This window comes from Histoplasma capsulatum (genome assembly GCF_000150115.1).
Source record: "Histoplasma capsulatum G186AR genomic scaffold supercont2.4, whole genome shotgun sequence".
In the NCBI taxonomy this organism is placed as follows: Eukaryota; Fungi; Ascomycota; class Eurotiomycetes; order Onygenales; family Ajellomycetaceae; genus Histoplasma; species Histoplasma capsulatum.
In genome coordinates, this window is record NW_025544804.1 from 1,851,616 (window position 1) to 1,878,099 (window position 26,484).

A 26,484-nucleotide genomic window follows, 5' to 3' on the forward strand; every position below is an offset into this window, starting at 1 on the left:
TCTTTTCTTTTCTTTTCTTTTTCCCTTCTTCTTTTCTTCCTGGAGACTGTCAAGCTCCTGCCCATCACTCAATCCGTGACGGTTATGAGAATTCAGTTGGTACCTAAAAACCCCCCAGCGGAAGTGTACAGATATAGAGAATGAGATATTAAAAGGCGATTTTCGCTTCGCTTTCCCAGATTAATAAATTATTAAACTCGGGACAGGGCATTGAGACGACCCTGCGATATAAGTCCCTAAGTCTAGATGTCAGAGGAAAAGGAGAAATGCAATATACACTGTTGAAGAAAAAGGGAAGAAATTAATAACGGCTGATCTAGTTCGGGCGGGGACGATAAACAGAAGAACAATGGCTTCATAAGATTTGTCAATAAATATTACGCATGTGCGGTTTCTGTGTCCATAGTCTATCGTTCATCATTATCGTAGGAGAGAAGGGTCATATATTTCTCATGCATAAAGAGTCCGCAAATTCCGTAAGATAAATAAAGAAAAACGGTGCAGCTGACGAGGGGAGGGGGTAAACAAACAAGCTAGTCCGTCGAAAATACAAAACATGAGACGTGATGGGGTTAAAGAGATACGTGCCAGCAGCATCGAGGCGAAGAATCAGGGATGGAAATATATGCAAATATATCACAAGAAGAAAAGGATAAAGAAAAAAGTAATACTAAATAAACAAAAAAGATAGAGAAGAGGAAAATTCTGGACTGCATCAACGATCCACACTCTCAACAATCATATCAACGTCCTTGATAGGATGCAACAACATGGGAGGCAAACACATCCTCCCCTCAGTCGCAAGTTCGTATTCCTCTCCACCGACACCATCGACTCTATATCCAAACCAGCGACGCCAGAGATTCGACGAATGGCCAGCAGAATAATACCATGTTGTGCCTCTGAAATTGTGTTCCCGGTCGCCAAAGACAGATATTTTGGAGGCGCCAGTCGCGCCATTGCGGCCCGCATTGAACGTTGATTCAAGATACTTGATAGGCCACCGGCGGTCGATGTATACAGAGTGAGGTGCGTAAACGGCTTTCAAGCCGTGATGGAGAGCCGTTGTGGCGGGCCACATTTCCGAAAACATCGTGTGGCGTTTCATGCTTGTCTCACGGTGCATTGTGGCGAGGAGTTTTCGTGACAATCGCGAGGCGGTGATGATAGCAGCGCGACGCGGGGGCAAACCCTCTGTCTTGTTAAATCCAGTCACATCGTCGCGAAGGAGCCAAGTGGTGCCTTCGGGGTCGAAAATAGGGTTAAATACAATCAAATCGGCATCCTCGCCAACACCCCACTCGTATCTGTCATTTTCGTAGGTGGTGGGGGGTATGCCTTCACCGTCGGTCTCTAAAATGTCCTGTTCGTGTGGTCGCTGCGGGCCCCAGATTGGCTTCTCGCCTTTGAACTCTGATTGCCCATTCGGGCGCTTCTTGTCAAGAGGAGTCGCCCATATGTTATTGGGGCTGCCCGTTCCAATCTCGGTTTGCACACGGACCATTTGACGGAAGTCTTCCCAAGATCCGTGAACGGATGGAATGTAGAATCGTGAACTACGTTCCCAGAGGCCCTTACGTGGTTGTTGTTTCGCCCACTCACTCACTTGATTGAATAAGTGATACCAGTGGCCCGTGTACCGGACATCCATTTCCCAATTCCAGATGAAATCGTATTCCGGGTGCTGGTGGGAAAAGTATTGGACAGGCATGAAGGTGCTCCTATAGACACCATGGACGGGGAGGTCTCGTGCAAATGTCTCTTCCAGGCCGCCATACAACAACCCCATTTGTCTTTCCGACCACAATATGCCCATTCCGCGGAATTCTGGGGGGAGGGCGTTCTCCAACACGCGATTGTAAGTCTCATCGTCGGACCATATTTGCAAGTTGTCATCTTTTACCTGGATAAGGAAAATAACAGTATATTCTCCTCCAGACAGCAATGATACTTCCGAGATTAGTGAACGAAGATTCATAATCGATTCCTCATTATAGTTATAGTCACTCCAGGTTCGGATGATAAGAGCAGATCGTGGAAGAGTTGATGTGCTATTGACAGCTGTAGCTCTTGCAGAATCTTTGTTGTCTTCCGGTGGGGAACTCCCCGTGACCTGGTCTCTGGCGGCCGATGCGCCGGCTTGCATAACCGCGAAGCGATCTATCCTTGGAGGTCCGAGTTTAGGGAATCGATGACTGTTTGCTACAGCACAGTGCTCTTGCGCTTCGGCCCACTTAACGGTCCGGAAATCAACGGCAGGGATTTCGTGCCACACATCATCTATCCCGGATCTGTCACCCTCAAGACCACCACCCGTGCCTCCCGCAGCAATGCCATAGCCTAGGCCATACGGACCAAGACGACCAAATCGTTCAAAGCAAACATCGTCATTTATCCCCAACAGCTTATTAGATCCCATGACAGCATCAGGGAAGCCTTTAGGAATTCCAGAGAAATGGCGTACGGGTGGAATCGACGTTTTCTTATCAGGATCCAAAAAGCAGTCATTCTTGACGCCATACTTCTCAATATAGCTTTCAGAGGTATAATCAGGGTAAGGATTGAAGATCAAGCTTTTCATAGCCCCAGATCTCTTGCCAGACTTCTCCTCCCCCTTTGTAGCATCTGCTAGAGAGTCCATAATCTTCTCCGCCATCCCATCACCAGGATATTCGGGGACATTATCCTGCCTGGGTACAAGTGTCTTTACCCCACCATAATATCTCGTCAGAAAGGGGAAACTTTCCCACAAAGGCGGCAATGGCTTCTGTCCGAGCGAATCTACCTGCACAGGCTTAAATGAGGAACCGGTGATAGTGAACCGGAATAGAAATGCGATGAACAACAGCAAGCTCATAAACACGCCCAAGCATATCCATCGCATAATAGAATGTGGTGGTCTGTAGAACTGGAGTCTCCGCCTCCGTTTCGACGGCAGCATAGGCTTGCCGAGTATGGGATGAGAGGAGATTGGTGAGCCGTAAGGGGAATGGAAATAGGTGCGGGAGTCGTCATCATGGTCCAAAGAGGTATCCCGTGATGAGTACGTATAATAATTCTGTTTCTCTGTGTCTATTTCCAACTTGGAACGCTGTGGAATGTCATCACGGAACTGAGGGCCAGCCACGCGGCGTGTCATTGCCTCAGCAGTGCGGACCATGACATCGACCCAGACGGAGGGGAAGAAAGGGATCAATCGACGTGTTTCAAGGGTGGCATCCAGAGATTCGTCTCAGACGTTTACTCCAAGAAAATTACTGCGGGCTTGCCACCAAAATTAGCCAGCTTCTCATAAATTCTCAAGATAAAGAAATACGATGGAGGACCAGAAGAACACCTACATCAATCAATATCAGGGACATTCGATCAGTGACAATTCAAGAACATGAGATAGATGGCGGAGGGATCTCAGATGTAGATTTTTCCGACATTCCACTTGCCAAATCTTAAGAGAAGCCCAAACCGAACCTTGGAAAGGATAAACCTAAAAATCAATCCCAGAAACCTCGACAACTACTATGTATGGCGTAGTACGTCGGAGGTACCACAAGGGGAGACAGCGGCCAATAGTGGGGAATCAGCCAATCACAAGAGCAGAACCGCTCCTTGGGTGACGCTTGTCATTCCACATCGGGTATGGCGTTCTTTTTCTTGTTTCCACAGCAACCTTGGACGGATGCTTGGCGCTGACTCAACCATATTAACCTGGCTCGCGGTTCCTATTGTGGACTAGCGTACCGCACATCTCTATAACTTGACATCCAATAGGGGAGGGGCATCGCATTGAACGGGTTGAACGTGGTTAGAAAATAGAAAAGCCGCTCTCATCATGGTTAGAATCACCTTACAAATTCAAACAAGGTCCACACAAGTGTGCCGCTGGTTCGTGCGTCGCATACTCATCAGTGGCCGAATGCCAGGATCCCAGCTAGCATGGACCTGGCGATTGAAAGGGGATTGTTTGAACAACCCTCACCTCAACAATCATCAAAGAGGCGGGATGCAAAGAAATCACCGCAGTAGGGCATATGCATCAGCAAAAACATCTGAACTTGAATTTTAATTTTCATTTTCGATTTTGAAACCTGGGGCTTTTGGCGGTATCAGCGTAATTGAGATCAATCGCCTGTATAAATCTGCGGCTCCATTGGACTTGAATAATTCAAGAAACCAACCCTCAGGGATTCCTCGTATATTTTTATTAACTGGTGGCTCCCTAATGTTTTAGTGCTGTGCTAACCACAATATTGAGGGATCGTCATGATTTTTTTATATTTCAATTTATGCAGATTCTTGATGATCAGGAATTGAATTTTTGAATTGCTAAAAATTGAAAATCTATACAGTGTATATAGTATATATCTCATCTCTATCTTTTATTATAAAAAAACCTACAGAAAATCATGGATTGATAATATATTACTCATCCAGTGAGCTCCACCCTCCAATATTTTGGTTACTTAAATATTAGAGGGCCACTAAGGAAACACCGGGGTATCCCATAGTATGTACACCCATGTCCAGTAAATACACCCCCCTTTAATACATCATTACCATGAGCACACGCCCTCTGTTTTACTCCTCCATATCAGCAGGTCACTCTACAAGACGACATTTCTCTGACGACCTGCTCTGTACCCTGCTGCATTCCATTTCATCCGCTGTCAACAATCCCCCGGCCCCTCCAGAACTCAACTGAGGACACGTAAAATTTGGAACCACCGCGAAACCAGAGCAGGTATCTTCCATCAGAGAACCATAGATTTTCCTAAGTCATGTAATGCTCATTAACTAATTTTGTCCTTCTAGATAAGTAGCTGCGGCCCAGGATTAGCAGAAGCGGCCAACATAGTAATGGGCAACCGACCTGCCTCCCTTTGAAGCAACACGCAAACCCCACATACGGCCGACAGCCGCGATGTGGGCGAATGGGCGTAACTTATTTTTGCCGTTCCCCTGAACCGTTTGCACCTCAGGAAGCCTTTGACGAAGCCTCATGTTCCTCAGTCCTGTAGCCAACCATGTGGCCAATCGAAGACTCGAAGAATCGTATCCGCCATCAGAGCCTTTGGTTTCGACGGCAACAAGCTGGAATTCGCATTCAACAAGCTGATCTTCTGTCGGAGATAGACATGCGTCCCACCGCTTGACAATATTGTGTCTACAATTGGCCGATGTCAGTTTCTCCTTGTGAAAAATAAATCGAGAATCTGACCTTTTTGAATGGAATTGAACTATCCCTGGACAGAGGGGCAAGGGAGGGAAGGCCGATTGAGACTGTATGGCTGTATACCCCATTCCATCACTAAATGTTAAACCAGACATGCGTTACAATAGATGGGTCGGCATTTCATAAATTTTTAGGTTATATATTGTCATCCACGGCGTGGCGTCATTTATGCAGGCCTCAAGAAATCGCCTAGCCAATCTAGACCGCCCACTCTCATCAGAGTAACGACACTGAGCCTTCGTTGCTTCGTCCAATGCTTCAGCCGTGGCATTCCACAGATGAGAGCCATGGCTGGAAACCTCAATATCAGATGAGCCGCCGTCTCCCGTTTCACTCGTGAAGTCTATGGGTAAACGTTGTTTCAGCAACTCCCTAGACAGAGGATGGTATTGTCTCGATTAAACCTCGTGAAACAATAACAGCAATTTAGGAACGTAAATAGGGGATATTCTTCCATCCTCCTCTTGTATTCATATCAAGAAAGGTTAGAAGACAGACGTGGAAGAAATTAGCTTTTGGGTGGGGGATGGGGGAGAAAAGAAAAAAAAGTAAAACCATCATCATACCTAGGAGTGGAAAAAATAAAATAATAAGGAGAGAAACAATTGCTCGTTCCAGAGCACCATGCAATTTCATTATAATTTCAAGCTGACAACATCGGTTGACATTCAAAATCTCGATGATTTGCTGATGGTCTGAGTTTCTGTAGGCCACTGCGACAAAGGTCACCAGCGCCATGGACGAACCAATCTAATCTCTCCATTAGTTTTCACTCTGACGCCAAGCTTTCGGTCACAGGTTGTTCGCTCTATATCAAGAGAGAAATACCACATAGATGAAGATATCATCGTGGTAAAGCTCTCGATAAGCAACAGCTGCAGACCAGGTGTGTGCACCAGCTACAGAGTAAACGGCGTAAGACTGGTTACATAGATGAACCAGGGCAAAGAAGTTCCCTTTCCTTGCTCTCACATAAATTTCAACTGTAAGAAGCTATGTAAATTGCATCCATTTTGACATATTGTTGAATGTGTGAAGAATACGTACTACTCGTGTGGGGAGTGCGTCGCGGATCTTCCCACAAATGTGGCTGCATTTAAAAAAGCGGAAGCCCCAGACCCTATCCGGCGTGGGAACGCACGCCAGGGCCAACACGAGCTGAGCCCAATGATTTTATCGAAGATATACACTGAGTAAGTCTCCGTTGGTATGTTCGAGAACACCCGGGCGGGAGCTCCTCATTCTCCGAACCTGCGACGCAGACCACCCTTGCCGAGGATCATAATCCGGGTTAAACTGGTGATATACGTTCAGGGCAAGTGTGCTAGAAACTCGTATTATGTCACTCGGGAGCTCGAAACCTCGGAGCCAGCACGGCCCAGAGCTAGCTTCCCTCAGGCATATGATGATGCAAGCCTGACGATAGCTCCATTTTCTCCGCTGTACGAATGAGCGGCCGCAGCCCATCATAGGTCCCATGAGCAACCAGCTCAGCTCGCCTTGCCTCGAATCCGGTCATTTCCATTTCCCTTTCCTTGGAACATTTTCTATTTTGAACAAATTATCCCCAAATTCATTTTTAGCTGACGGTATTCACCGTGCGAATGTATATACGCCGCTGGAAGCAAGACACACACCCCCTATTCCCGCCGTAAGAGCTATGAGATGTGTTCTCCCCCCAGTGAACCCCGACTGGCCCACCAGTGAATGAATATCCAAGGCCACCAGCTTTCTGGTGAGGAGAGTCGCTTCCGCTGTGTGCTGGTTCGCCGAAAGTTGCATGGCTGCTGCCATATTCATTGGCTCTGGTCCCAGGAACGCACTGTGAAATATTTGCTGCTGTCACTTGAGAATTAACAAAGCCTATAGAACACACAACACCCTAGGTACCACTCACCTCTGCCCTGTTCTATGTGTTCCTATCTTGTTTTCCTGAAGGCCCTCCTCCTATAGGAGACACTCGTTTTTACTCATATCTTTCTCTCCATCCCTGGGCTTCCTCAGACCAAAAGCTTGCTTCATTTAATGCCCATTCAAGACACTCGTTTCCTGCTGCGATTTGTCTTTCTAGTAGCCTAGTGTGCTGCTTGAACTGTGGGCAATAAATAATTTAAGAAAACTCTTTCTCTCCTATTTCCGTTGTGTTGTGAAGCTTGTCACAAAATGGTATGTTTACTTCCCCCAGATTTGCTTTATATGTACTCTACAACCGCATTCAGTGGCTCACATGCATGCAAAACCAGTCTACCGCACACTCCTGGCAAGATCCACTTGTATCTTCCATTCCAATTATCACCCTATTGACCGTCGTCGCGCTCTGCCTGGCCACTTTCGCCCGAAAGGTCCGCAAGGGATACCATGATTTCCTTGCACTTGGGCCTGGCGGAACGCCCTCCACTCCTGCCGGCTATCTTCGCATCTGCGTGTTACGTATCTTTACCTTGCGTAATCCTCTGAACCCTCCGCCCATCCCGTCATACATTCATCCTCAGAGCGGGATTCTGAATGACCTGCCCAAGCGAATCGGTAGTCGCCCAGAAGTCGTTGGGATTGCTCCGCAGCGGCAGATGACTGACCGCGGCCCAAAAGCTATTTATGCCGCATTGACAGCAACAATTAAAGAATTATCCCTCCGCCATCCGGACAGCTTGTTCTTGGGGATCTCCCGCTTCGAAAAGCATAACACCGGTCTCTTCTCCCTACCTCGATGCCAAAGCCATTTGACATGCAACGGGGAAATCTGCCATTCTCACGCGTACGATGGTAGCATGCACCTCACTCTCCACCCTGCAGACGTCAAAACCATTATCGAAAAGGGATGGGGGGAGCGCCACCCCCTTGCTCGAGAAAGCTGGTGGTGGAAATTCCGGTTCGTCCCTCCTACTTTCGTCCTGATCTACTCCCCACGTACCATGGAGGAATTACGCTGCGTGACTCAGATCATCTACGCCGCGTCGTGGTGGATTAGTGGGATTGATTTGCGCAAATTCGACTCGAACAACGGCCTCACTCCAGCAACGTCTCAAGAGCAGCGGCCGCACCAGCAGCACCAGCAGCAGAACCGTGAGACAGAAAGTGACGTTGTGAGAAAAGACCAGGTATGGTCCTCCTCTTCTACTGAGCTTAACGCAATTGCAAGTCAGGATTCAGGAACCACGGCGTGCGAGATGCCTGGGTTTCCCCTCGGATGAACGCAAACTGCACCAACAGCGAAAATGGTATTTCATTTTTCCTCCAAGACTCAGCTCATTAGGAAGAGTATACCGCATCTCACCTAGGGTGTAGACACATGGAAAAATGATAGCTTCTCCTATCATTTAATTCTCAATTGTTGTCTCCATTTCATTCAGGATCACCCTCCCTCTGGAGAGTGGGATGATAACTACTACACGCAAGTTATCAACAAACTCTCTATACCCAAGTGTCACATGCACTTTTGAAAGCAAAAAAAAAAAAAAAAAAAAAAAGTGCCCAATGCTAAGTTGTTAATTCCTTTTATTTTTGTTTCCACTCATGATTGCTCCTTTGTCAGGCAGATACAAGCAAGGTAATGAAACCCACTCCATCTCAGAAAAAGAAGGAAAAGAGAAGAATGGAAGAAATGAAGAACGGAGTTGGAATCCCCTTCTAAGCAGCAACATGAATATTAATGACCACTTCCAAACAATCAACTAGGTAGATTAGAAAAGCAGTTCTACTATTTAACACGGGTGGAAGATGCTCTTTTGTTTTAATATCATTTTCTCTGTTTTCTTTTCCTTTGCAGTGTGTCTTGCAGCACCCTTCATTTATTTCACATCTCCTTTCCCTAAGCTGGAATGTTCTTGCTTTCATATGCAACTGTTAGCTGTGTTGAAACTTTTTGCAAGTTTCTTTCATTCAGGGTGGTCCTCTTTGCAGCTTTTCTTATTTTCCATTTTGTTTTTATTTTAATGATAAATGGGGCGTCCAGAAGGTGTGTTTTAATCATGGGTGATTTTCATTTTTCTTTTGTTAGAGAGTGCATGTTCATTCAAATGAACCATGAAATAATCCTCTCCATGCTTTACAGTCCTACCCTCAAGGCTCTTTCCTTTTCCTTTTTTTTTTTTCTTTTCTTTATTTTCCCCATCTTTCACTCCTTTCCCTTTTAACTTGCTTTTCTTGATGTTCAGTTAATAATATAATGAGGATGAGGGTGGGCATGAGCAATAATGACATCAAAATTGAAATTGAAATTTTAATGGAAAATCTTGAGATGTAACTACTTAAATTTTTCATTGTGATATTATGAAATTGTAAGCACTTGACATGTGGCTAGAGTCAAGAAAGAACAAGATCTCGCATGCCAAAAGATTTTTCCTTTCTTCCTCCTGCGCCGCGCGCCCGCCCTCTCCCCCTCCCCCTAAATATCTTCTATTTTTGCTTTTCTCCAATCGGTCTACTAAATACTCCATTGCTACTGCTATCCAGAAACTTTTCAAATTACACCTTCCTTTCATTTACGTTTACAGAACTCACATGCAAGTGAGGACAAAACTGAGTTCCCAAGGGCACTTAACGCAGGAATAGGAATGTAGAAAGAGAAAGAGTGCAAGTTAAATTGGAGAGGGGATAAAAAGGAAATAATTAAGTGAAGCAGGGTGGGAGAGTGATAGATCGCAGGGCCTGGCTTCTATTGCAAGGAAGGACGAAGATATATATAATCCGCCCTCAAGAAGAGAAAGGGATTGCGACGAGAGCAATATTTCATTCGCAATGTGTGGGCTGAAAGAGTTGAGCCAAACCAAACCAGGTGATGCTTCCCACTCACCCTAAATGCCCTGTTTATCTGTGTGATATGTGTAAAGATGAGAGAGAATTGTTTGCAGAGGCACAAAACGCAGGCATGAGAACATGCCCATGTACTTTTGATGGAGGGATGGGATGAAATGGATAGGGCACAGCAGAGCTACTAACATGACCAAAACATATGCAAGGCCTCAATTGATACAAACAGGACACAGGACACAAATTGCAAGAGGAAACGCAGGGATGGACAAAAGAACAAGCATATGTTCAAAGTTTTTAAACAAAACAGCAGAAAAATAAATGAAAAGAGGGGGAAATAGGCGATGTAGGTAGAATTTAAGATAATATAGTAATTTAAAATAATAAAATAAAAAAGCGAGTTTAACATAATAAAAATTGAACAATGAAAAGAACATGAAAACGAAAGGGAAAAGAAGCGGGCGAAGGGGCGGGGAAAAGCAAAAAGATTTATAGAAGCTGAAGAATTATGCGCGTTGGTGGCATGAAGGGAACATGGGGATGCAAGGGGAAGAAGAGCAAGCAGAGAGAACTAAAAAGGAGAAAAGACGCCAGTACGAAGCAAATATAGGAAAAGGAGCATTTTTTTTCGTTTTGTTTTTATTTGTTTTCTCTTTTTTTAGGAGGCTTTCAAGATCCCTCTCAGAACATGCCAACACACCCTTATGATTTTTTTACCCGCTTGCACCCAATAGAACACACAACGCATATCTTTCCCCAGGTGTATTGAAAGTGTCGACGAGGGAAAGGGGGAAATGAAAGTTAGTGGTTGAAAATGAGGAAGAGGTTGTTTGGTTTATTTCCACATCAATTCATGTTGAACGTTTACTCATGACCCGCCTTCTTCAACGCATTGGCCAACCACTCAAGGCCCTCATAGAGACCATCGCCAGTCGTAGCACATGTGGATTGAATGTACTGAGAAGCAAAAGATGAAGAGTTAGCAGATGATTTAGATTGCGGAAATTATTTGTGAATAGGCGATTCACTTACCCATGCGCGTCGTGTCAAGCTCTGGAGGCCCAACTGTTGGGTGATCTCAGCTGGGCTCATGGCGTTCTATAAAGGAAATCATTCATTAGCATATCTAAGTAGAACAAATATGATCCGAAAATAAAAATTTTAAAAAAAATAAAATAACAATAGAAAAATAATGATAGAAAGAGAGAAAGAAAGAAATCGTAATAGGGTGCGTACCGGGAGATCCTGCTTATTCGCGAAGACCAGGAGCAATGCGTCGCGCAATTCATCTTCGTTGAGCATTCGCTGCAACTCCTCCCGAGCCTCGACAACACGGTCACGATCGTTGCTGTCAACCACGAAAATGATACCCTGGGTATTTTGGAAGTAGTGCCTCCACAGAGGTCGAATCTTGTCCTGTCCACCGACGTCCCACACTGTAAATTGAATGTTCTTATATTCGACAGTCTCGACGTTGAAGCCTGCATATAGTTAGAGTCGAATATCATCAATAAACGAATCGCACTAGGAAATAAAGAGTGGTGGGTTGCCTTTTTTCATTTTAGGCATTGTTTTTGGTTTTCGGTTTCTTTTCCCAAAGAATCATCACGGATGTGGTAAGGGGTGAGGGTTGTTAATCAGTTTCGAGAATCGAGGAACTTACCAATGGTAGGGATGGTTGTAACGATTTCACCAAGTTTCAGCTTGTACAGAATGGTGGTCTTGCCAGCAGCATCAAGACCGACCATGAGAATTCTCATTTCCTTTTTGCCCCATATTCTATCGAACAGTTTCGAAAATGCCATACCCATCTTGGCGGTATTGAGGAGGGGACACGAGGGAAGGGATTGGAGAAAACTACCGCAAGGGGACACGAGAGCAGATGATAGTAAGTTAGCGAAAGCCCTCAAATAGATATTGCAACCACCGCAACAGGCGCTGTGGTTGAATCGGGCTTTTGAGCTTATCGGGGTTAGATAGGCAAAAAGATTGGGCTTGGAGATGGCTGGGCAAAGTGAACAGATAATCGTGCGGCGCAGGGACAATACGTGCTGCCTAACAGGAACGAGGGCTGAACCACGACCAGAGAGGGAAAGGGGACATTGAGACTCACGGGATCTTAAGAGACGGGCGCGGAAAAGAGGCAGGGGGACGAGCTGGAGATGGAACTGGCCAGGAGTCGATGGGGGATGAAGTTGCGGAGGTCCAGCAAAGTGGATGGGATGAATGTGGAATTTTGGCAGCACGAGGAATTCGGCGGTAAGCGTAGCTTTTGTCACCCAGATAACGTGACCTCAGCCCAACAATCACGGGACTTTTTGGGACTGAAGAAAGTATCAAATACTAACAGCGAACTTGGGTCTTGGTGCTTGGGATGAGAATTTACCTGGCTGCTATGATATCTGTTGCGGGAGGTATTGGCCCTGCAAGCTTTTTATTTCCTTAATCGTGTTTGCCTAGTTGCTCTGCTCGCGCCATAGAAAAGGACACATATCCCCCTCCGATCTCAAAAGCCCCGTGGGCTGACTTTGCCTAGGTAACAAGCATGAGGCAGCAGAATTCCTGCAATTCTAATCTTCAAGGAACGATAATATACGAAATAGATAAAAATTACAAAAAATTCCGTCATCCATTGTATAATCATATGTCTTCTTGGCTACAGAAACCACCACTTTCATTATGCAAGGTACGCGATCTGGGGAGATACATGTATCCTTACTCCAACACGGGACCCCGATTTAAAAGAAATCGTGCCAAAATCGGTTCTATACAATCTTCCGCTTCCTCCTTTTCCCAAAGGCCGCCACGGAAGAGCGGTAGAAACTCTTTGCGAAGGACACATAGATAGTCTTGCCCTCAACCGTATCAGCGGCCCATCCATATATCGCAAGAACTAGCGCTGACAGCACTAGGAGCACCGCAAATGCAATCCAATATTGTTTCACCGTGTACACGCCCTGAAGTTCCTCGATCTCCGTTGAGAAATAGGATGTCATTAAAGTGACTGGCAGGAATAAAATGGTTGCCTTGGCTATAAGAATTGTGGTTCTAGTCAGCCTTTCGACTGCCTGCGAATCTTTGACGGCGATTAAATTGAACACCTACAAAATATTGAAAACAAAGAGATTGAATGGCTAAATTAGCGCATTGACCTTCAGGCGGGGAGCGAATCAGGGTTTATAGGGCATACCATAAACGTCATGGATTCTTTCTCGGCCAAACACTCATCAATTTCACTCAAGGCGTACAGCCGAATTCGATCGAGCAGTCTTTCGAAACGGCCAATAGCAGCAGAGCTAAGTTGGATGCCGCCTAACTCGCTCGGATTCATCTCGTCAAATCCGTTAGATTTCCAGGTGTTCCCGCTGCTCAAGAAATCGAAGCCGAAGTTGCTATCACGTTGGTGGTTAGGATGATGAGCGTTTACGGGTTGAGCGTTCCTAATCTCTTCTCGGAGCAAACGCTGCCGCTTGAGCACGCGGTTGACAATCAAATCGTAGCTTTGGTAGATGCGTTTGAGGACTGCGAGCTGTCTTCCTAGTTTGTGCAGGTCGTCAATCAACTGCACCTGCGCTCGCTCGACCATACGCCTGCGCTATATATCCTAAGCGTAAGCTGTCAAGTGAAATGATTGCTATCACGGTGGATGTTGATTAGCTCTACTCACTAGTTGATCGAGCGCAGCGCTATAAGAATGCTCCCTCCCGATAACCAGGCTATAGTTTGCAGGCCAGTTATCGAATAGGTAATAGAATAGCAAGCTGGGCCCTTCCCCGGTTTTAATTGCTGCCGTACCTGTTTCGTTCGGGAAATTCCTCACGTACGTCGTGATGAGTGCATTGCTGTTTTCGCTCGCAATGTGCTGCGAGGATATCGCGGAGAACACTAAGTTGGTATTTCGTCGAATGACCTCGACGGCTTGCTGTCGCTGTGCCGGATTCAAACTAGTTGGACTAGGAAATGGGTTTTCATGAATGGATATCACGGTTCCTGCATTATGAAGAGTCAGTTTCACGAGTATAGGAGCTGCATTAAACTACAAAAAGTGCAGAAACTAAAACAAACCATCGTCACATATCAGGAGCCAAGTCCAGACTCTTTTTCCGTCCGGCCTTCCCGTTGAGTTGCCAAAGTCAACTCCTGAAACCACATGAAGCGAGTTATAACCCAGACAAAGATCTAATCAATCGCCCTCTCAGCATCTGCCACGAGTGGTAAAATCATAATGCTAGGTTGGATGAATAAAACCTGTTTGTTCCATACATTTCTCTCCGTAGTCCACCGACGAAAAATGCCATATCTTATCGACGATTTGGGAAAGCGAAATCATGTTAAATCCCGTCCCAATGATGGGGGAAAGTGCCTCGCCCGCCCTTCGGATACCCTCTAGCGAATATCCTCCCTCAAGATCTACCACGGAAGCTGGTAAAGACTTTCCTCCTGATTCTGAGCCTGGCTCGGGCTCTTCCATGTCTCTGGATGTGAGCTTGGGAGAAACTGCCCGGATATCTTGTGAAGGAGTAACAGGCTTCGAAACCATCATCGCTTGGAGGCGAGCAGAAATTTTGTAGTTGCTAGTTACAGTCTAAGTTGGAGGGAAAATATCAGCACACTGCTCTGTATATTTCATCCCATTTTCTGTTGAAAACAATCCTGATCAGGCTGAACGTACCTGGACTAGCTCCCGTTGGTGTTCGGGTGACCATATATTACTACAATCATATAATTAACCACGGAATCAAATGTACCTTCAAGGTTATTAACCCTACATCCATCTTGTTTCTAAAGATTTGGGTCTCTAAATTTAGCGCATTAGTCTCAGGTCTTTCCTCTCGTGGAGCGCGCCGATTGTTAAATTGGGATAAGAAGCATATAAGATAGACAAAGGACACACATACCTTCGAGCTCAGCAATGCAGCAAAGTCCTCCTCCCCAAGATCAAATGCCGCATGCGCTTCATCGTTCCCGAAATCGACTACGAAGTTCTGTGTTGCTTCGTCTATTAAGCGCCCCCTACATTCTGCAAAATGGATGGCGTTATCAAGATCTCGAAAGGTTTCCCATAACTGTGGCCTGCTGGTGATATTGAAGTAGTAGTCTTTCGCAACCCCTCGGTGTGGAGTGTGATCGTGAGATGTGGTAATAGTGTTTTCTCTATTGTTGTTGGTCGTGTTGGTGATAGGCCCTGTTGTCATATTAATCGTTTGCACATATATAGTACTAGTATTCCCAGGTTCGGCAACGCAGAGCGGTTAATTTTATTCAATCATTTATTAAATGGAGAGGTGTTTATTTAGATACGAATATATACATGACTAGAGAGAAGAGAAGGTGAAAATAAATCCAACAAGGCTGGTCAGGCGCTATGCGCTCGCGACCACTCATAAGGCGCTATCACCGAGCTAACAGACCCTAGAATCTGATTGATCATCATCCGCCATTTACGACGCCACGGCGGCAAGGGATAAACGCATACCAGCATACCTCAAGGGTCGGAATAAGGAACTGTTTCGATATTGCTCTGGTGTCCCTGTCGGATTAAAATCTAGATTTCCTATTGCAGACTAGCGCCCGGCGCTATTTGCCAACCAAATATCAAACCTTGTACTTTATGATCAAGCGTTAAATGCATAAAAAATCTCACCTTGAGCTTTGGCAGCAAGTCCTCTTCTCTAACTCTCCTCTCTTTGAGCCCTCCTAGCAAAGGGATAAAATGATTAAACAACAAGCCATCCATTCCGAGTGCCCCGAACGGCCCTCCTTGAAAATTCTACCTAAAAAACCTGAGTTGCGTTGAATGATCCCGTTGGTAGTTCTAGTATCAATCTTTTTGAGCGCGATGCTTAGCCTGGCAAACGCAGAGTACACACCTCTCCTATGCATATTGACCGGCAAATTTCAGTTACGGCCAGTAACTCATTTATCCCTAAATGTCGTGAGCCCAAGCCATTCAGTTCAGTTACGAATCGCAGACGACTACCACCCATGTTGTATAATAGCATGACAACCGGCAGTATATCTCTATATGTAGAGAAAGAAGCAACCACGAAAGCCTTGCTGAACATGCCGCTTCATCGCATCCACCTAAATTTGAGTTGGGGATATCAACCCCTGGTGAGACCGGTTCATCCCAGGCAATCCACGTGATTTTAAGAGAAAGGACTACTAGTGCTAGCTATGACTCAAGGAAAATCTGGGGAATATAGCTGAGACGTCCGAAGAAATGAGAAAATGGTCACTGAGCAGCCAATTTTGAGAATTCCTTTTATGCTCAATGCGCGAATCGGTACCAGTATCCAAGCCTCGCGAAATGGCCTCACCAACAGCAGTTATCCAAGTCCCTCGAACTCTGCCATCATCATCTGTAGGCTTACTATGCGAGCGATACAAAACTGCCCGCCTCCGAGCACTGAAAGAGACTCCACAGGCATTCTCTTCAACCTACCACAGAGAAGCCGAATACGACGATGCCATCTGGGTTCAACGTCTCCGAAACCCACTCTCCAAAACATTTGTCGCCCTTCGCACCGAAAGAACAGGCGGTACTGAAATTAGTGACATAGAACTACTAGCAGCGAATGAATGGCTTGGGATGATAGTAATCTTTGGACCCAGAGCGCTTCCCGCAGATGGATCTGGCTCCAAAACTCCCTGGAAACCTTTTCTCCCCTCAGTGAACCTTAACGAACCTCCAGACCCCGCAGCAATTGTGGGCTATGAGGCGGCTTACGTCGCCTTTTCCATGTTTGTTCTAATTGATGCAAGGAGGCAAGGGCTCGGACGAAGACTTGTGCAAGCAAGCATCGAGGCTGTGCGGGCGGAAGCTACGTCTATGCATGCAACAAGGGCAAACATAGGTCTCTTCGTGGAAGCGAAGAACCAAGCTGCCCAGAGACTGTATAAAGGGTGTGGGTTTATCTTTCTTCAGGGTGACTCTTCTCTCAATGGTGTTGAAATCAACCAGGTCGCGATGGGAAAGATTGTAAAGCTTCCCGGTGGGGATTCTGCATGATAAATGCCGGGTGTAATTCTTTTTTCTAGATAGGGGAGGTGTTTCCACCTGCTAATTTGATGAGGGTAGAGAAGATCTGCTTAGAAAGGATCGTCGTCCTGGAATTGAATGCGTATAGCCATGAATATTAACCCACGGAATCAAAGTTTGCAAATTAAAATTAGCAATTCTTGTTGAAAAGCTAGTATATCCACTGGACCTGGATCCATTATTGGAGAAACCCTAATGTACTCTCCCCTTTGCAAAAATTAGGGGCTTGACCTCTAGATCTCCGATTGTTATTTCTAACCCCAATCACTCTAATGAGACTGCTGCTGCATGAGACTGCTACTGCGGCAGAGGATATTAAATTTGCTAAACACCACACTCGAGGGAAAAAAATTATTTTCAACTCCTATCAAATCGTTATTATTCTCACCTTGTACAGAGTAGTAATGACTGTAATTATGGTAGCTACTATTCTTCCGAACAATATACCACTTATCTTTATATTCTTCCCCTGTTATTAGCATACATACATACGCCTTACAATGACCGAGCATGTGACAGTAAGGGGGAAAAGATATTGAGAAATTACATATATACCTCGTAAACTGGCCCTTTATCTGAGAAGCCGAACGATTTAAGCTTAATTTATCAAAAATCACAAATACGATCGAATTATCAATCCCCGATCTTCTTCTATTTTTGATCATTAAGTTTCGAAGCTTAGAGCAGAATCAATCTCATATTACGCCACCGTCACCCCTCTGGTATTAGCTAAATATATTCAAAATAACGTTAAACTAAACAACAATGTTAATAAAGAGTAGACAGAAGGAATCAATCACAAAAAAATATTTGGAGACAGGCAATCATGTGATATCATCCCCACTGGTGCCTATGAACTTTCCAAGGTTGGCTTCTGCAAACGTCATCGCTTCAACTTCCGCAGACACCATTAGAACACACCGATATATTCTGCAAGCAAGATATTTTGTTTCGGATCGCTCTATGCTCTCCGGCCATCTACGGTTATCAATTTTGGCTAACGCCTTATGCCGTTAAACCGTTTGACTAAGTAACATTTCTGATCCAAGTGTCTCCTTATCTACTATATTTATAAGGCCATTATCATTGCAATGTCGAATTTTATTCGGAAATACATCTTGGGCGCACCAGAAGTGTCTGCTGCGGTGCCGCGCGAACCCTCAATGCATCCAGCTGCAAGGGCCTCTTCCGACATCCGCACTGAAAGTCTCGATAATAGTATCCCTTACTCCCCTTCCCCAGCTGATGTTGGAGAAGTCCGCGCCTTGCTCAAATCTACCCACCCTGCTCTGCCCACAGAGATTGCAGACATAATCCTCAACTTTGCTGACTATTCTGTGAAGGATGTGGTTACATTTAACCCCTCTGATGTTTACAGGCTCTCTTCGCGTGGTCCAGGGGTGTATGGGTTAATTCTGAAAGGGCCACAGATCAGAGAGTTGAAGCAGTATGGATTAGAGCTGCGGGATCTGAGACTTAAAGCTGTGAGATTTGAGATTGCTAGCCATGATCAAGGATGGGGCGGTGAACCGGGGACGCAAGGTATGCGACATTCCCCCTTCGATGGATTTTGAAAATGATTGGAGGAGTGCACAGTGCTAGAGGCTTTTTTTTTTTTTGATTTGATTTGATTTGACAGGGCAAGGAATCCCCGTTAGGAACATACAACTGCGCGTTCTCATGGTTCGAAGTAACGATACTTCGTCGCCTCGATCATTCCAGCGACCGGGTAGAGCCGACATTAACCCTAGGACCCGACCAGAGGTATGAATCATATATTGATTACTCTAATGCCTACCGAAGATCCGGATGGGATTTCGCGACAGACGACAACGGGGAGATGTTGATATGGCCTCTTCAAAAAAATAAAGTTGCAAGAAGAGAAGCCCAGACTCGTGAAATTGTATGGATGTTAGATGATGACAGTGAAGGGCAGCAACAAGCAGAGCCAGCAGAAGATTCTGGTAGTGGGCCAGGGCGCGGCTTCGTTCGTACGCTTAGATCTGGTGATGTTATTTGTCTTTGGGCTAGAGCCATGGTAAGCTGTTTGTTTCCTGCACTATTCTGTTCCAATATCGATTTGTTACAAAAACTGACGGTATCAGTATCCTGGATGGGCAAACTTGGTGGAGAAAGCAATGATCGAGGTGGCCTACACGGATTAAGCTGGATTCTCAACAGTGTTTCTGTCATTATCGGTCGATGGAACTCCAACCTTTCCGCACTGATAGGGGAAGGGAAGGTGGTATCTGGATGGCAAGACGCGCAACAGTGTGTCCGGCGCGTTTTTTTTTTCTGAATTTGCTCCTCGCAATATTATGATGTGACACACACCTTTTCACCTTTAGGTCCTTGATATGAATTTGGTGGAAGAAAATAATGACCATTATGGCGTCTTATACACTTTTCACTCGTCACGCTCGATTCTTTGTACAGTACCTGAGTAGTTGCGAAGCGGAACTGGATGAGTGGAGGGTCCGCAAAGATTATACGTATTTATCTCCGGGGTTTCCTATTTGTCTGTATATTGAAATAGTATAAATCAATTGGGAGGAAAATGCCAGAACAGTTATTTCAACCTTGGAAGTTGGACATCGAGTAGATCATGTGATTTTAATATGACTTAGCCCTACTCTCACCAAATACGGCTAGACACTATATTGCCCACAACTCTCCCAGTATTTCAGCGAACTTTTGCTGGGGCCCTTCTCCATGATTTGTCCCTCAAGCGCAAATCCTCACCATAAGAATCAACTTTCTTCTGGAAGACTGTCGCCATCATGTCGAAAATCACAGTCGGTACGTTGAAGCTACAGACGAATCATCCTGTGCCCACAGGATAGTATTTTCCCTAAGGACCCGCATGAAAGAAGATCTGGATCTCGGAAGCTAACACCTCATTTTATTCTCACCACAGCCGGAGTGCGCCAAAATGTCCAACAACTCCTCGATTACTCGCTGAATGAGAAGAAGAGAAACTTTCTCGAGACGGTTGAGCTCCAGATAGGCTTGAAGAACTACGATCCTCAGCGTGACAAGCGTTTCTCTGGCACCATCAAGCTGCCATCCGTTCCCCGCCCGGGCATGAGCATCTGGTGTGTTTTCTATGCCCAATACCAGCCTTACGCTAATATCGGCGCATTGGAAACAATAAACCATGTCGAGAACTTAGTGTACTTGATGATATACATATATATACTAATTTAGATGTCAATAGTGTCCTCGGTGACCAGCATGATATTGATCGTGCTAAGCATCTCGGTATCGACTCTATGTCCACTGAGGACTTGAAGAAGCTGAACAAGAACAAGAAGCTCATCAAGAAGTTGGCGCGCAAGTATGATGCATTTGTCGCCTCCGACAGCATCATCAAGATGGTTCCCCGGCTTTTGGGGCCTGGTCTTTCAAAGGGGTTCGGTTTTCTTGTTCTTATCTTTTTCTTTCTTTCTTTCTTTCTTTTTTTTTTAAAAAAAAAAATCCAAAAAATTCCTAATTGACTAATGAATTTTGTGTGTCTTTGCAGCTGGTAAATTCCCAACCCCGGTCTCCCACGCCGAAGATCTCTCCAACAAGATCAACGATGTCAAATCCACCATCAAGTTCCAGCTGAAGAAGGTTCTTTGTCTTGGTGTTGCCGTTGGCAATGTCGGAATGACTGAGGACGAGCTGATCTCCAATATCATGTTGGCCATCAACTACCTTGTCAGTTTGTTGAAGAAGGGATGGCAGAACGTTGGCAGCTTGACGATCAAGGCGTCTATGTCCCCACCCAAGAGATTATATTAGATGCGGCCCTGCTTCTTTATCGCATTTACATCTTCCCTCCTGTTGGGGTTGTGTGGTTCTTGTCTTTCGTCAATCTGGTCAGATTAAGTATACGTAAAATATACATTAACGAAATATAATTGTTCCCAGCCTGAATCACACTCAGTCTTTTCACCGTTGTCAGGAGACGTAGACATCCACACCAATTTTTGCTTAATAATCTAATTCTAAGATAACTAGGTAAAAGACGATAATATATACACGGTATACAATCAGTGTGTTCCAAAATCATGGGAACAAAACACAATTCTAGCTAGCCACCTCCCCCCAAATCACTCCATCCCCTCCATCAAATCCGTCTTATCCAAAATCATCCCCCGCATCCCAATAAATTCTCTCAGGCTCTCCCACTCCTCCCCTTCCTCCTCCCCAATCTTCCTTGGATCCTTAAACCCCCAAGCAACCGCAACTTTATCCATGGCAGCTCGCTCCTCCTCGCGCAACCAGCGCTCCCGCAACGGCATGCCAGGTATCCACACCACGCGCATCATCTGGTCGTTCGCTGTTGTTATCGCAACCACGCCGATAGACGAAGTAAAGCCTATATAGGCAAGGATTGCCGAAAAGGAAACCCAGAGGGCGGTATTGGGCTCCATGGCGGTTTGGAGGGTGGATATGTATGATGCTGCGGCATATGCTGCTGTTGGGGCCGTCGCGAGGCCGGCAAGTGGGAGAGCAGCTTTGCGGAATATCTTAGATCGGTAGTAGGCTTGTTTGCAGAAAGATTCATCTATGATCGCAAGACAGAGGGATAGGTTCTTTTTCTCAATGGCTATGTCGAGGGCGAGGTTTGCGAGATCTTGTGGGATTGCATTCTTGACAGTTTTGGGGTTTGGTTTACGATAGGTAATGATGGAGCCGTTATCGTCAGGAATCGGTTTCGTGGCGTAAAGAGAGAATATTTCGGGGAAGTAGTCGGCTTGCTTGAGCTGTGATTGCAACAGGGTGTATTGGCGGAGGACATCCGGGGAAATGAAGATTTTAGGGTCGCGGAGGAAGTCGTTTAGAGTTGATGATAGTTCGCTTGCTATTTTGGATTGGAGGTTTGACATTTTTGAGGGCTCTTTTGTTGATTTTTTAGGAATGTTTTGAGTGGTCGATGAAGTGCCATATCCTCCATTCTCTACGTCTAGATCGAGGAGGGACGATGTGGCATTATTATCACTTCGCGGAGAAGGAGGTGAAGTTGCCTTATAGTTGTTTGACAGTGCGATTTTCGCAAGCTCGCTGCAGCGTTGCAGGAATTGCCGTACGGCATCGTCTGTTGGAACGCGGGGAGAAGAAGTTATGGTCTTAAATTCTTTCAAGACTTCACGAAGCATAGCCTCAGGGTCACTACCAGCACTCGTGCTAGGAGCACCTGATATTAATCTTCGCGCAATGCCATTTCGCGGATCGAATGCAGGGTTGAACTTCCGTTGTTGTTGTTGAGGCGCAACATTTGGATGTAGGATGTCTAATCGGGAAGCAGTAGTTGAAATTGAAGAGGTATGAAAGCTTCTATGTCGACGAGGTAAGTATCTTAAAAATTGACAGAGTTGGCAAACCGGCCCATGAGCCCTCGAGGATTGAGACGTAATACGCTTCATTATAGAATTGAGATACTCCTTACAGGTGTCTTTATTCAAAGTTCTTCCATCGAGTGGTGGAAGTTATCAAGTTCTACATTTTAGCCTTACCTAAGCCGCCGCTAAACCGTGCCGGGACATCGTCAAGACAATGAGGAATCATCCTGCTTGAGCCCGCAACTTCCATCTTCTGCAACATAGCCGTACTCCATTTCCACTTCTGCATATCATATCTGCCAGGTATATTCACGAACGGGCCCATGTCGAGACCCTGTTGTGGGAGCTATATTCCCCCTTCCTTCCTGCCTATATACACTTGAACTTACTTGTCCGCTTTTACTAGTCGCCTGCCTACAACCTTCCGCTGCTCATTCACCTCCAACCATTACGACTGCCTGCTCAACTGGTTTTGCTGCTTCAAGGCAACATGCCTCCTCCACCTCCTCCTCCCCCGCCACCCCCTCCTGCGGCTGGCGGTCCACCAAAATCCACGAACTTACCAAGCAGGTCTCCCAAAGCAGCTGCACAAGGCCGGGTATGTTGTCATGATTTTCCCCTGCGATATGGTGTCTCCACCTAACAATACATTTTTAGGGAGCTCTTCTCTCAGACATCTCGAAAGGTACCCATCTCAAGAAAACCGTAACAAATGATAGATCGGCCCCTGTAATCGGAAAGTCCTCCGGAACATCGGGAGGTCTTTCAGTTGGCGGAGCCCCGCCGGTGCCTAGCATGCCCAAGCCCCCTAACGGATTAGCCCCGCCTGTCCCTGGTGGAAATCGATTGCGGAGTAATAGCGACCAGGGCCGTGGAGGAGCTGACTCGGGCGCGACTCCTGGTGCTATTGCTCATGAAAGCGGGACGATCCCTTCTGCTCCGCAATTAGGTGGATTATTCGCTGGCGGCATGCCTAAGCTTAAGAAGCGTGGTGGAATAGACACGGGCGCGAGCGCGGATGCTTCATACCTTTCAGACTCTGAAAGCTCTCGAAAACCTGGCCCGTGGACTCCCACTGGCAGTGCTCCACCACCACCACTACCAAGTGGTCGTCCGCCACCTCCAACACCAGGTGGCCCTCCACAGGTCCAAGAGAACCCCCTAGTTGCAAATTTACGAAAGATCCCCCCCCGCACGTCAGGAAGGCCTTCATCCTCAATCTCATATATCTCCACTAAATCAGCTCCAGAGACTCCTTCACGACCACCTCCACTTCCTGGAGTAAAGCCTCCTGCCCCCCAAACATCCACTCGAAAGGTCTCTGCTCCGCCTCCTCCAACAGCTCCACCTCCACCACCTTCATCCGCATCACCTCCTCCCCCGCCGTCTGCTCCTCCACCTCCTCCAGCAGTTGCCGCACCCCGCCCACCTCCATCACGATCGAATCCCCCACCCCCGCCTCCAGCAGCATCACCTAGCGCCAATGGGCCCCACGCAGCAGCCTCAGCGGCATCGATAGCGATGCAGGCCGCTAGAAATGCTTTCTCCCAAGCAACTCATCCGCAACCCCCCCAACCATCGTCCGCTCCATCCCACCCCCCGGCTCCTCCTCCACCTCCCCCGCAATCATCTCCTCCCTCATCCGCGCGAACATCATCCTTACTATCAACTCCACTCACCTCGCGTCCCTCATCATTTGCAGACCAGCAGAATCAACATCAAGTACCTCAGCAGCAGCAACAGCCTAACCGGTCACTACTCGACCCAAGTAACTATACCCTCACAAACGGCGGTTCCTCGCCCCGTCCCAGCTCTCGAGGCAGCAACAGGCGAGGCAGCTCACAGGGAATCCGGATTGAGGACCCAAGATTCAAATTCCAGAATGAGTCGTTATTTCCGAAACCCAGGGAGTTCCGTGGTGGCCAGAAGTTGTACAGGGCTGGGAGGGGGAGTAGTGTTCCGTTGGATCTTTCGGCGTTGGGTTGAGGGGTACTGCTTCCGCTCATTTACATACAACACAATAATACTTGCTTGAGTTAGTTTCTCAAATCATGCAGGTTGAAAATTGATGTTAATGTCTCCTGTTTCTTCACTTTCCACTCCTAGCTGCCCCTCTTCGCTTTTTACCATTTTTATCGCGTGTATGATGGGATTGATACGGGTTACCGAACGGTTGAAAAATGACCCTGGCCTTCTTTGGGATTTGGATGGGAGCTATAAAGATCTAGAAGTGGAATCTATGTTTTATGGTAGCCAACAACCCCATTTCATTAGACTCTTGTAGTCTTGTCTCTTGGATTAACAGAAAAGCGAAGGGAAGCGGAGTTTGATCATACTTTTCTTCTCTTTCTCCTACCTTGCGCATGCGTTCTTAGGATGCATTTGGTTCTTTGCGGGCTTTTCGTATTAGTCTTCTTGGGGTGTTAAGCTATTTATGGCCCCTTCTAAAAGGACAGTTTTCTCTGAATGTACAGTATACTATTGAGTATCTGTCATATTTTATGCATACATTACTTTTTTTTTACTCTCTTAGGTGAAATTAACTACGGGCTATCTCGATTGAATAAAGGTAAATTATATTTAACAGAGAATCTATGATTAAGAATATCAAACTTCTTTCATTGTATTCATCCTCCATGCTAAAGGCGGTTGAATTCCCATCTAGCCCAATTGATCTGGCATCAATTTGGGGCACTCTCCGTTTCCGTTCTTAACATGCTAAAAGTCACTACTCATTTCACATGCATCTATATAAGTACGCGGGGCATCAATCTCCATCGGCACGCAACAACGATCCCGCCCCTCCCCCTCGCGATCCACCCCTATTTCTTCCTCTCTCCCTTCCCCATTGCCCAGTTCACCCCATCGCCCATACTCCGGAAGCGCATGCCTCTCCGCATACCCTTCCCTCCACTGCTCCATAGTCGGCCGCGCAACAAGCGGCAGATGACACCAGAGACAGATCCTTCTCCGGCCATTGTCCTCACCCGGCGGCCTAGCACACCCCTCACCACTACACGTCTGGATCGGCTCCTGGCCCGTTCGGACCTGAATCTCGCGACATTTCGAACACATCCAGCCGTCCTTGGCGGTGCAGTTGCAGTACGCGCTGGCCACCTGGGCGAAATCTGGTGCTGCCGATGGCCGCTGGCTGTCGTGGGGGTTGCCGGAGAGCCAGCAGTCGATGCATAAGGGGCGCGTGCGGCTTTTATAGGCTGAGGTAGATTGGCGAAAGGATTCCTTCGTGTGTGTGTGGCAATATATTGTTATTACAATGTGGTCAACCCGCGTGGGGGTTATTGTGTGTGGGATGTGCCGGGAACATACTTTGACAATGCATGCTTCACAGACTGGCAACGAGCAGTATTTGCATAACCGTGGAGCCGGGCCTCTTGTGTGGGTTGGCTCTGAGCAGAGGAGCTGTCCGCTTTTCTTTATGCGCTTCCAGTACAAGGTCTGATGATCTCCGATATGGATATCTGGCCGAATGCGTTGCCGCTGGCCTTTGCCCTGATTGTGGACGTCTCCAGGACCCGAGATTGGAAGTGCAAACCCGTGAAGAACAGCCCTATAATGGGAGTTGACGCGCGATAGATTCAAGATATCGCCAAGTCCCATTTGAGGGACAAGAACAGATACCACCGGGAATTGGCGTATGAGGTCTAGAAGCTCTACCTTTCGGCTGTTTTTGTCGCCAGAACTGCGTGGAAAGAAGGAATTTGTCATCGCTGCCGTCGCCGTCGCCATCGCTGCGTAATAACGAAGCTGCAGAAATTGGGTATCATCGATAATCAACAGAATTAACTGGGCAGTATCAACGGAGATATTGATTTTCACTCCGACCTGAAATGTAGGGGCCAACTCACTGCCAACTCAAGGGAACTCTACAGCCCCTCTGTCTAGGAAGCGCCTATACTGGCCAAGGGACGTGAAGAAGCGTTATCAGGAATCTTGTCCGTATTATTCAATAGTAGAAATCATCCAAGGGTAAATGATATGGCCATCTAGTGAAATGTGTGAATTTGTAATTACGTCATTGTTGTTTTACGGCGTTAATTTATTCCGGCGAAACCGCCAAGTCGTTTTTGAACTATTTCCCTTTTGCACTAGTCTATGTCGCCTTGGTCGCATTC

General features: G+C 46.4%; 10 protein-coding genes across 10 annotated transcripts; 5 read left to right on the forward strand and 5 right to left on the reverse strand.

The window, feature by feature from the left end:
• Positions 1 to 351: 351 nt before the first annotated feature.
• On the reverse strand, positions 352 to 3,160 carry HCBG_03656 (uncharacterized protein; the record flags this gene model as incomplete). Its single annotated transcript, XM_045430705.1, has 1 exon — positions 352 to 3,160. One exon carries the CDS (start codon positions 3,158 to 3,160, stop codon positions 716 to 718), a length of 2,445 nt encoding a protein of 814 aa, XP_045288848.1.
• A 1,631-nt stretch (positions 3,161 to 4,791) lies between these two features.
• HCBG_03657 (uncharacterized protein) lies at positions 4,792 to 6,709 on the reverse strand (the record flags this gene model as incomplete). The annotated part of the gene is made up of 5 exons (XM_045430706.1): positions 4,792 to 4,805; positions 4,905 to 5,161; positions 5,333 to 5,573; positions 5,884 to 5,980; positions 6,419 to 6,709. 5 exons carry the CDS (start codon positions 6,707 to 6,709, stop codon positions 4,792 to 4,794), a joined length of 900 nt encoding a protein of 299 aa, XP_045288849.1.
• A 752-nt stretch (positions 6,710 to 7,461) lies between these two features.
• On the forward strand, positions 7,462 to 8,421 carry HCBG_03658 (uncharacterized protein; the record flags this gene model as incomplete). The annotated part of the gene is made up of 1 exon (XM_045430707.1): positions 7,462 to 8,421. One exon carries the CDS (start codon positions 7,462 to 7,464, stop codon positions 8,419 to 8,421), a length of 960 nt encoding a protein of 319 aa, XP_045288850.1.
• Positions 8,422 to 10,322: 1,901 nt separating this feature from the next.
• HCBG_03659 (ADP-ribosylation factor) lies at positions 10,323 to 15,174 on the reverse strand (the record flags this gene model as incomplete). Its single annotated transcript, XM_045430708.1, has 12 exons — positions 10,323 to 10,936; positions 11,012 to 11,077; positions 11,216 to 11,460; positions 11,643 to 11,836; positions 12,093 to 12,303; positions 12,804 to 13,080; positions 13,170 to 13,574; positions 13,647 to 14,005; positions 14,243 to 14,564; positions 14,652 to 14,691; positions 14,749 to 14,777; positions 14,878 to 15,174. The coding sequence occupies 12 exons, from the start codon at positions 15,172 to 15,174 to the stop codon at positions 10,844 to 10,846; spliced, it is 2,538 nt and encodes an 845-aa protein (XP_045288851.1).
• Positions 15,175 to 16,289: 1,115 nt separating this feature from the next.
• Positions 16,290 to 16,991, forward strand: HCBG_03660 (acetyltransferase; the record flags this gene model as incomplete). Its single annotated transcript, XM_045430709.1, has 1 exon — positions 16,290 to 16,991. One exon carries the CDS (start codon positions 16,290 to 16,292, stop codon positions 16,989 to 16,991), a length of 702 nt encoding a protein of 233 aa, XP_045288852.1.
• Positions 16,992 to 17,942: 951 nt separating this feature from the next.
• HCBG_03661 (uncharacterized protein) lies at positions 17,943 to 19,527 on the forward strand (the record flags this gene model as incomplete). The annotated part of the gene is made up of 3 exons (XM_045430710.1): positions 17,943 to 18,563; positions 18,680 to 19,059; positions 19,127 to 19,527. The coding sequence occupies 3 exons, from the start codon at positions 18,113 to 18,115 to the stop codon at positions 19,184 to 19,186; spliced, it is 891 nt and encodes a 296-aa protein (XP_045288853.1).
• Positions 19,528 to 19,801: 274 nt separating this feature from the next.
• HCBG_03662 (60S ribosomal protein L1) lies at positions 19,802 to 20,807 on the forward strand (the record flags this gene model as incomplete). Its single annotated transcript, XM_045430711.1, has 4 exons — positions 19,802 to 19,820; positions 19,939 to 20,116; positions 20,239 to 20,420; positions 20,545 to 20,807. 4 exons carry the CDS (start codon positions 19,802 to 19,804, stop codon positions 20,805 to 20,807), a joined length of 642 nt encoding a protein of 213 aa, XP_045288854.1.
• A 311-nt stretch (positions 20,808 to 21,118) lies between these two features.
• HCBG_03663 (uncharacterized protein) lies at positions 21,119 to 22,577 on the reverse strand (the record flags this gene model as incomplete). Its single annotated transcript, XM_045430712.1, has 2 exons — positions 21,119 to 22,302; positions 22,526 to 22,577. The coding sequence occupies 2 exons, from the start codon at positions 22,575 to 22,577 to the stop codon at positions 21,119 to 21,121; spliced, it is 1,236 nt and encodes a 411-aa protein (XP_045288855.1).
• Positions 22,578 to 22,793: 216 nt separating this feature from the next.
• On the forward strand, positions 22,794 to 24,337 carry HCBG_03664 (basic proline-rich protein; the record flags this gene model as incomplete). Its single annotated transcript, XM_045430713.1, has 2 exons — positions 22,794 to 22,949; positions 23,009 to 24,337. The coding sequence occupies 2 exons, from the start codon at positions 22,842 to 22,844 to the stop codon at positions 24,335 to 24,337; spliced, it is 1,437 nt and encodes a 478-aa protein (XP_045288856.1).
• HCBG_03665 (uncharacterized protein) lies at positions 24,213 to 26,330 on the reverse strand (the record flags this gene model as incomplete). The annotated part of the gene is made up of 2 exons (XM_045430714.1): positions 24,213 to 25,591; positions 25,679 to 26,330. The coding sequence occupies 2 exons, from the start codon at positions 26,096 to 26,098 to the stop codon at positions 25,070 to 25,072; spliced, it is 942 nt and encodes a 313-aa protein (XP_045288857.1).
• Between the last annotated feature and the right edge of the window lie 154 nt (positions 26,331 to 26,484).